This window comes from Glycine soja, chromosome 20, assembly GCF_004193775.1.
Source record: "Glycine soja cultivar W05 chromosome 20, ASM419377v2, whole genome shotgun sequence".
In the NCBI taxonomy this organism is placed as follows: Eukaryota; Viridiplantae; Streptophyta; class Magnoliopsida; order Fabales; family Fabaceae; genus Glycine; species Glycine soja.
This window is the reverse complement of record NC_041021.1, coordinates 46,436,197-46,446,412: the sequence shown is the minus strand read 5'-3', so window position 1 is coordinate 46,446,412 and position 10,216 is coordinate 46,436,197. Positions and strand designations below refer to the sequence as shown.

General features: G+C 32.0%; 1 protein-coding gene across 2 annotated transcripts; it reads right to left on the bottom strand.

Annotated features, from left to right (window-relative positions):
* Positions 1-938: 938 nt before the first annotated feature.
* Positions 939-3,918, bottom strand: LOC114403127. Of its 2 annotated transcripts, XM_028365889.1 has the most exons (3): positions 3,649-3,918; positions 1,316-3,522; positions 939-1,225 (listed from the first exon to the last, which is right to left on the bottom strand). In XM_028365889.1, exon 2 carries the CDS (start codon positions 3,488-3,490, stop codon positions 1,334-1,336), a length of 2,157 nt encoding a protein of 718 aa, XP_028221690.1. In that variant the 5' UTR covers positions 3,491-3,522; positions 3,649-3,918; the 3' UTR covers positions 939-1,225; positions 1,316-1,333. The 2 variants fall into 2 exon arrangements, with proteins under 2 accessions (XP_028221690.1, XP_028221689.1); XM_028365888.1 differs by having other exon boundaries at positions 939-3,522; positions 3,649-3,917.
* Positions 3,919-10,216: the final 6,298 nt, after the last annotated feature.

The window sequence follows — 10,216 nt, the reverse complement described above, 5'->3', positions numbered from 1 at the left end:
ATTAATCTGGGTGGATTTTTCCTCCATATATCATAAGTCAATGTATTTTTTTTTTGTTGTTGCTGTATTAAAACAATGTGAAAGACTTGTTGAATAGCATCTCGCGATTATAGGAAGCTAGACTTGTTGAATAGTATTTAAGAAATAATTTATTTTTTTTAACAGAGAAAAAAAAACGAAATCTATTAAAAAAATTCTAACAGGTACAAGGAGTACCTGATAGAAATCAATAAAATACTTAAGAAATACTTTATTAATAATAAGTATTGAAAAAAACATGAATTCATATTAAATTGTAAAAAAATTATCAAATAGCATTACTTCAGTAGCATATTTATAATTTTTATAAAATAAAAAATAGTTTCAACAAAACATTTATTAGATTTATAAAATAAAGTTGTAAAATAATTTATAATTTATAATACAATGAATTTCACTATTTTTAAAATTATTTCCTCTCTTCCTCTCTCTTACATACTAAACAACAACAAAAACAAAAATTAGCTTAATTACACTTTTAGTTCCTCAAATATTATAATTATGCCATTTTAATTCCTAGGTTTCCATTGTATTAATTGGATCCCTTAAATAGTAGAATGTGCGATTTTAATATTCCGTAATTCAATTCAATTGTTTGATGTTATTCCCCGGTGACTGGTGACAATTATGTGATTTTAATTTCTCAAATTTCATAATTTTATGATTAAAAATATTTTTTAGACTAAAATTACATAATTATGATATCTAAAGACTAAAATTTCCCAGTTACAATATTTGGATGGCTAATTGATGCAATTGAAATCTAAAATCTCACATTTCCTAAAAGACCTAATTGGTAAAACTAAAATTACGTCAATTACACTAAAATTAAACAAGCAAAAAAATCATCCTCCCCTCCCCTCCAATTTCTCTACAACCAAAACCAAGGCTAAATCACATTTCATGAGAGGTTTAATAAGCTCAAAACCTCCAACAGTCAAAGCATGCAGTCACAAATCAATAATTATTGCACCATTATACAGTGTCATGCGGGATGAAGCTGAACACAAAGTACAAGCTAAAGCACACTACTGGAAAATATTGTGCGTCATTATACAGTACCATCATTGTTGAATAAATTAAGCACAAAGAGTACAAACTATTATATTATTAGAACACAACTCGATCATGTAGTCTGGACACGCCACAAAAACCTCAAGACCGTCTTTTAAGACCTTGAAACACACTGGATTTAAAAAATGTTTTGAGTTAGAGGAAAGGCATAGGAAATCTAAAGTGAGCACAATAATGGAAGTGACAAAAACTTCAACCATACATATTCACCAATACAACTTTAGCTCACAATCAACTTTGCCCTTGCGTGACCTTGTGAAATCTGAAACTGTTCAGTTATACCCAAATGAGCCATTAACAGCCAGACATGTGTGAGCAACTCACCTCCTCGGCTTAGCTGCTTGGCATGATGAAGCCCTCTACACTGGCTTGCTGCATAACACAGCATCTCCACCCAAACATGACTTATCATTTCCCATTTCTCTTCTTTCGACCAATTCCTTTTCGTTTCTAAAGACTGTAACGATTTAGCAAGCCTACGTGCATCAAAGAGCACAGACTTGCTTCTATCTCCTTTAACCTTTGATGGTAGAACATCTGTATTCACTCGAAGTATCACTTGGCAAACTTTATCTCTTTGTGAAATGTACTTCCTTTCTTGCAAAATTTCACTGGCCTCCGCACACGTGTCCTCAAATCTGATCTGCCCTATTCCGTTGGGCAACATAAAAGGACATTCCACAAGAAGATATAACATATAATCTGACAAGAATTTGCTTATTTTATAATTTTGGAGCCAGGCAGCACAATTTGCCTCTGATTCATCTGATTCTGATTCACAGCAAAGATCTGTAGCAATATGCCAAAGCCATAACATACAATTTTCATCTGATTCATCTGATTCATCTGATTTTGATTTATCTGAATAGTAACAAAGATCAGTAGCAATATGCCAAAGCAGAAGGCTTTGATCGAACTCTACCTCAGTGCTCCAGTCAATGAAACGGCATTTCCGTTTGTGAAGAACTCGATCACCCCTGAGAGCACATAATGTTTTACATGCTTTGGTGTCTTTTGCATCCCAAGACTTGTCCAAAATCTGTTCAAAGATGAGTTTTTTTAATTCCTCCTGGACAGCATGTGTGTGTTGGTAGTAAGACTTCTCGAAAAACTCATAGACGCCAAGAAATTTCTGGACGTTGATGCATTTGACTGGCTCATCTTTCAAGCAGAAACTAATGAGATTGAATTGTGTCATAAGATTAGACCACCTCTTAGTGTGAGAGAGTTGAAAACACCTTTGAAAACATGCGATGGCCTTGTAGAGAAGATCCACTTTCCTACTCTTATGCTTGCTGCTTAACCAATGCATGGTCTGACTTGAACAAAGTAAAACAATGACCGCGTATATCTCAAGAAAAATAGCCCCAGCGAAAAGCACCAAAGTAATAATTTGGTCATAATCTATGTGTGCTTTATCTATCAGACAATAAAATGCAATAAATGCAAAGAGGGTGCAGGAAAAGGTCACAAATTTGAGGACAAGGCCAAGGGGGCGAGAGTATGTTACCACTGCCTTTGTATATAGCTTATCATACATCAATCCAAGCTCAACCTCAATTACTTTATACGCATGTTCCCATGATCTGTTCTGAAAGAAATGTTGGCTGCTTCGGTGGTCTTGAATGCTAAGGATGAGATCTGCAAATAGGCACTCGAAAATTTCAAGGAAATAGAATCCATCCTGTAAAAGCAAAGCATCTGGTACACTTTCATTTGCTATTGTCCCTGGTGGGTGATCCAATAGTATGGACGTAGATTCCCATTCCCCCTTCAATTCAACTTTATATCCTTCAGCTTCTTTTGCAGTGTAGTTATCCATGAATTTGGCATAATTTGGTCCAGCGTCTGGAGGAGGGAGAATGGATTTTCTGAACTTCTTGCTGCTTCCCAACCACAAGGACCAAGTCCTCTCACCATATTTGATTATTCCTACCACCATAACTGGAATGGTAACATAGTTAAGGTTGTTGCCATTCCATGAACTGTAAACAACATAACTTGCTACTGCAAGCTGGGAGAATAACCCAAGCAAGTGTCGTAGCCATAGCTCATTATCCTCGAGGCCGTAGGCAGTGATTGTGTCAGGGCCACCGAGATGCACAAGAAGGAAGGGTACCCAGATTACGAAATTGGGGTCTGTTGAAGGATTTATGTCTCTGGAAAGCTTGCCCAGCGCAAAGGTAGCAACCAAATCTGCCAACAGATAGGTCAACCAGACACAGACATGTAGCCATGTATTGGCTATGTACTTTCTTCTGTTGCCAAAAAATATAAGGAATACTTGCAAGAAGAAACTCAATAAAACCACGCATCTGAGTTCCAATACATTCCAGATTACTTTTGTGATCAGACCCCGAATAATATCATTTGTCATTATTTCTCTTGAAAGTATCAAACTACTAACAACTGCAAAACATATATGTAAATCACGATCAATTTGCATACATATTAAGGAAATGATCGAATGGGGACTAATACGCAATTAAATAATAATCATTTGATTAGTGAAAGAAACATTAGTCTTCGTCTTACCGTTGAGCAACGTACGTAGTTTTTGTGCTTTACTATTTTTTCAAGCAACGCCCCCACAACTTGCTGTTTTTAGTATTGGAGAGCAACGATAAGGAAATTGAAATGCAGTTGCTGTATGCCACAACTTGCTTTCTATTTCCTTTCTACCCAACACACTCACAATTTTGTATATTTCCTTCTCCTTCACTAAACAAGTTGTCAAAGAAGTCTTAAGAGTCTATTGATTTCTTCTATTTTTGGGTTGGATTGGATTTTAACAAGCATGCATGCATGTATTGTTGAGCAAGAATGTAACAGCTTTTTCACGTATTTGGGGGTAATTTTTGAAAAAAATTATCAAAATGAATAGATTTTAAATAAATTATAGTGTATATGGATAAGTCTTGTTATATAAAATAATGTGTAATATTATCCATCTACACAATTAAATATGTAAAATAGCCTGCAATATTTTCTTTTTTTCATGCTTGATTAGTTAATTTACATTCTTCAAATTATATAAATTGAATTCCACTCATTTATCACTTTATTATTAAGATATTATTTCCTTGCATTTTATAAATAAATATTACTTATTAAATGATTTAATTACATTTAAATAATAACTATAAAATGAAACACCAACATAACCTAAGAAATAAAACTTTAAAAATTTATCCAGAATAGCATATTACTCAAAATAACTTCTAACCCTTAATTTCTAGTTGAGGGTACATGGGCAAAAAAATTAAAAAGTGGGTGTACTGATATACATGGGAGGTGTAAATAGAATTTTCCAAAAAGTAATATAAAACAAAAAAAAATAGAAAATTGGTCTCTAAAGCATGACTTCTTTATTAGAAGTAATACACGATAATTTATTAAAAGTCTGTCTATTTCAGTAAAATATTCCAAAAATAATTACCCCTATTACGTGAAAAAACCAAATATAACAAGCCATTTATTTAGTGAAGAAGAAATAAGGAAATAATAGAGATGAGAAATTAAAAAAAAATATGCAACCCATTAATTATATTTTTTTATCTATTTTCTTTCACCTATTTATCTCTTTCTTATGGCTTCTCCCTTTCTCTTAAAGCAAATCACTATATTTTTATTCTATTTTTTTAAATTTATTTTCGTTCACCTTTCCTATTTTTATCTGTCATTTTTTATCTATTATTTTCCTTCCTACCGAGTTCCAAAACGTTGGTTAATGTTGAATTATTAATGATAACAACACAATGTCTAATACCCATTTTTTTTTCCTTTCAACGTACTCATTTCAAATGGAGTAATTGAACACGTGTTGCTATTATTAAAACTCGTTTGCCTAATGCCTAATACGCTTTTTTTTCCTTTCGGCGTACTCATTACAAATGGAATAATTGAACGTGTTGCTATTATTAACCCTTGTTTGTAAAATAAATAAACATAGGTAGCCCATTTGCCTAATACGCTTTTTTTTTCCTTTCGGCGTACTCATTACAAATGGAATAATTGAACGTGTTGCTATTATTAACCCTTGTTTGTAAAATAAATAAACATAGGTAGCCCATTTGCCTAATGCGCATTTTTTTTTTCCTTTCAACAGTACTCATTACAAATGGAATAATTGAACGTGTTGCTATTATTAACCCTCGTTTGTAAAATAAATAAACATAGGCAACCATTTGCCAAGTTATAAATACATTATTAATTGTGGGCAATTAACATCTTTTTCCGACAAGTGTGTCATTTTGTTACCATCAAACATATGATGGTTTATGAGGCACAGGTAAACAGGTGCTTTTAGGATATTAATTAAGAAATTAGAAGTAATTTTTTATTAAAAATGTTATTGGTTCATGTATCTTTACATTATTTTTCAATGCATTAATAATTTGATTTTTAATAAAAATTAGTCAAAATACATAGTATAAAATATGTCTAAACTTGCGTCCAGTTATATATGATGAAATTATTAAATTTTGTAATACTTATCTTAAAAGTCATATTTAGTCATATTTTGCTAGTGTAATTTTTAATTAGTTGATAATATAAAAAATATATACTAATAATAAATCAAAATTATTTTTTTCAAATAAAAGTTTTTTATTGCAAATTCCCTAATTAACACCCTTTATACATTAAACCAATTCTTAAATTTTACTTCTTTTACGCAATAACCTAAATTTTATTTTTATCTCAATTAATTCTTAAAATTTAAATATCAACCATAATAAATTTAAACTTCATTGTGTCTATTTGTAAAAAAAATTAAGGATTAATTGAGACAAAATCAAAATTAAAATGAGTAAAATTCAGGATGCTTATTATTATTATTATTATTATTATTATTATTATTATTATTATTATTATTATTAATAATAATTTTGCGTCCGGATTGAATATGCTCTGTTTTGTGATGCTTTAGAGGCCGGCACGCATGTGCGTATATATGTTATTATTAATATGTGCTAGTGCACATCTGTGTTTGTGCTATATCATGGTGTGAATTTTTTATTTGCAACTTGAGATGAAGGAGAAGGAAAGCATTGAGCTGAGTACTAAGAAAATATATTTTTAATTTTAATAGTTTTCATGGTGTCAATTTTTTTATACAACTTGACATGAGGGAGAAGGCAAGCATGAGCTGAGTGAGAAAAGGTTTTTTTTTTAATAATAATATTATATCACGATTTAAATATTTCTGCACCTCAGATCTTGTGTTTTATATTAATTTTTGTTGCAACTTGTGGATAAAGTAGCGATTGATTTGGGAGATTTTGGAATTGTATGGGAGATAAAAGTGTTTATAAAAAGTATGTTTGATGCATGAATACCTTTCGGCTTTCTTCATTAGAGTATATATGTTTGTGTCTGCCTTAAATCTCACAATGTAAAAGCAACTCTCACGTTGCTTTGTAAATTTTGTATTGGAATGCACATTTTCTTGCTGAATGTGATTTTAACCCGTTTTCAAACACGCTTTTATTGATTACCAAAGTTATAAACAAGTTCAAACTCAGCAATTGCCTACAGACAAGAAAAAACAAACTTATTAAAGGTTGATGATTTGTGTTCTTTGAGTGTTGGTGGAGAAATCTTGTGTGCTTTAACTTGTACTTTGTGTTCAACTTCATTCCGCACGGCACTATATAATCATGATGACTTTGAGTCTTTGAAATCTTGGGCTCTTGCCTTTTCAAAAAATGGTTAATTAATTTTTTGGTTTTTTTTAAACCTAGCTTTTAGTCCTTAAACTTCAGTTTGATTGGACAAAGTTCCCAAAGTTTCCTTTTGTTATAACAAAATTGAAAAAACTATTATAATGGATAAATTTAGGAACTAAAAGTTGAAATTTGAAACAAGGCACCATAGAGGGACATATGAACCAAACCCATGGGAAAAACCAAAAACCCTCCCTACCTAAAGGGTAAACCTTGTTTATCATTTACAAAAAAAAAATGACTATTGAAGGATGGGGTGAAGTCCCACTAACAAAAGACTAGGTTGTTAGCACCATGGGAGACTAACTTATCTGTACCAGTGTTTCCCTCCTAATAGATATGACTAACTAGAAAGGACATAGACCTAGTTAATTGAATACAATTAAGTCATCTATTTCTAAGTTGCCAAGGGATAATATCAACATTTTTGAAAGCTTGTACAACCAACAAAGAGTCACATTCTAACAACAATTGTTCCAGCTTGGAGAATTCATCAATAGATGGATACATGGAGCTATGAGAACAATTGATAACTGTTAAATATGAGTTATTTTGATAATAAGAATATATTGAAAATATTTTTAAAAATATTTATTTAGCAGTTATCTTTGGCTTAAATATTAAGATTTGATATTTTTCTTATTTATGACTTGCAGATATGAAAAGGAGAGATTAAAAGAGAAAAAGATCGAAAAAATATCCAAGATATCAGGAAATCATTACAAGCAAAACAAATCCAAAAGATATCACAAATATCAAAAATGAAGATTTTTAACATCAGGCCCAAGTTCACTACAACAATTATAAAAAGGGAGTCAAATCAAGCAAAACCACATAACCCCCTCTCCTAGGGGTTTCATTTACTCCCTTTCTTTCACCCCTCTTATCCCATCAATTCTTAGACCTTATCCATTATAAAGTCCTCAATGGTCATGAGTGGTTAAACCTTTAGTTGGGGTCTGGTAGGCCTAAAAGCCAAACGATGTATGATGTACTCACTATTTATCAATGCAAAGGTGTTTTTTATTCTATTAGGGGTTAGACGCTCGGGAGGCCTAAAATCATTGCTTTTATCTTGCATTATTCGTCTTTATATTCTGTTAGGGGTTAGACGCTCGGGAGGGGGTAACTTCTAAATAAGATTTAAGGTATGCATGCATTGATTTTAGGGGTTAGACGCTCGGAATAGGGTAACTTCTAATAGAACAAAAAGAAATGATTTCATAAGAAAATCATTGCTAGGAATACAATGATAATTTTATGCCTATGCATTCTTGCAAACATCTAGAATTCATACTTCATGCATTTTATTTGTTGAGTCTTTGCAAAAGAATTTGGAAGATAGATAAATAAAATAGACTTGTCATCGTGAGGAATTAGGGACAAGTAATTGAACAGTTGTGGGTAGAACAGAATCACCTAAATTGATAAAGAAAAATCATAAACTCATACATCCTAGGCAAACCAGGCAGACCAGGTCTCAACCTTATCATATTCTGATTTTATTTCTTTTATCTTATATTTTTATCTTTTATTTTTCTTATCTTTTCTTATCTTTATCTTAATCTTTTATTTTTCTTATCTTTTACTTTTATTTTCTTATTTTTTTATCTTCTATCTTTATCATCTTTTAATTTAAATATTTTATTTTCATTTTTAAATCTTTGTCTTATCTACTATATTTTCTTATCTTTATTTTAAATTATTTATGTGCTGCTTTTAAATTGGGTTTGCATTAATCTAAGTACAAACAAAGTCTCTATGGATTCGACACTCGGACCTCCGAGTACTTTACTACTTGTGACAAATTTGGTACACTTGCCAACAAGTTAACAACAATCCCAACCAGCTTGACATTAATAGAGATAACCATAATAGATCTTTGCAAATTAGCCTTCTAGTTGTCATCTGTGAGGTCTCACCTAGTGAATTCCACCCGCCCAATTAACCCAGGTGTATAGACAAGGCCACATGGCAGTTAAAGAGTGGAAAAAAAGTGTCAAGTCATCTAAAGGTCTCACCCAGCAAATACAACCTCGATCGACCAACGAGCAAAGACCACTGCATTAGGGGAGGAATTGTAGAAATTCAATTGTTGAAGAATTCACCCAGCGAGTACTACCTCAACCAGCAAGTAAAGGCCATAGTAGTAGGAGAAAATATTAGATATTCAATTGTTCAAGAATTTGCCCAATGAGTACAACCTCGACCAACGAGCAAAGACCACTACTGTAGGGAAGGAATTGTAGAAATTCAATTGTTGAAGAATTCACCCAGTGAATACTACCACGACCAGCGAGTAAAGGCCACTGCAGTAAGAGAAAATATTAGAAATTCAATTGTTCAAGAATTTTCCCAACGAGTACAACCTTGACCAACGAGTAAAGACCACAACAGTAGGAGAAAATTGTAGAAATTCAATTGCTGAAGAATTTGCCTAGCGAGTACATACTTAACCAACGAGTTGATCACACCCTGAAGTGACAAGACAAGGGGTTTGGGCCCAATATAAAAGGACATACCCTTAGGATTAGAGAATCATCTTAGGGCACAATGAAAATGCAAAAATATAGAGCTTAGGCTAGTTTTGACTTTGGAATCATTTCCTTCTTCATTGGAAAATGCTACCATTAATAAGAACTGGAAGTAGCTTCTAATAAAATGCACGCCTAGGGATAGAATATGGTTTATTAGCCTTGTTTTAATCCTTGTTGTGATATAAGTAATTTCATTTAACTTGCTAAGGAATTAGGAGTTATGTGAAGTGATTTAGGCTCTTTTACTAGAGGAATCTTGATTAGGGTAATTTTGTGGATCAAGGTAACACTGGACTGAATATTGAGTAGAGAAATATCATTAAAATTACATCAAGAGTGGTTTAGTAAGTCCAAACACCCAATAAATTCATATTTTTTTTAATACATTCTCTTGTTGCACTTTAAGTGTTTGTGTTTTTGTTTCAGTTGTTGTGCCTTGTTCTACTTGTCTTTATTGCCCCCTATCTTTATGATACCTTTTAGTTACATTATAGAATTAAAAAAAATTAAAATATTCATTTAGACTGCTTAGAATCATGATTACACAAACTAATTTTGCACGAATGAAGTTCCTATGGACATGACACTTGATCTTACCGTAGTTTACTAGTTGCACGATTTGATTCTTTTGTCAATTAATTAATAAGCACTTAAACAATGGAAGGAGGAGTTTACATTGATTTCTCAAAACTCATTACATTAAGGTGTTATAAGCCTATTTATAGGCAAGTAAGGTTGGTGGCATCATACTTCTAGAGATAAATTTTTCTAAACTTTATACATTAGTCTAGAATACTATCGTCTACTTAGGTCCAAAATCTTTCTAGATTGTTCTTAACA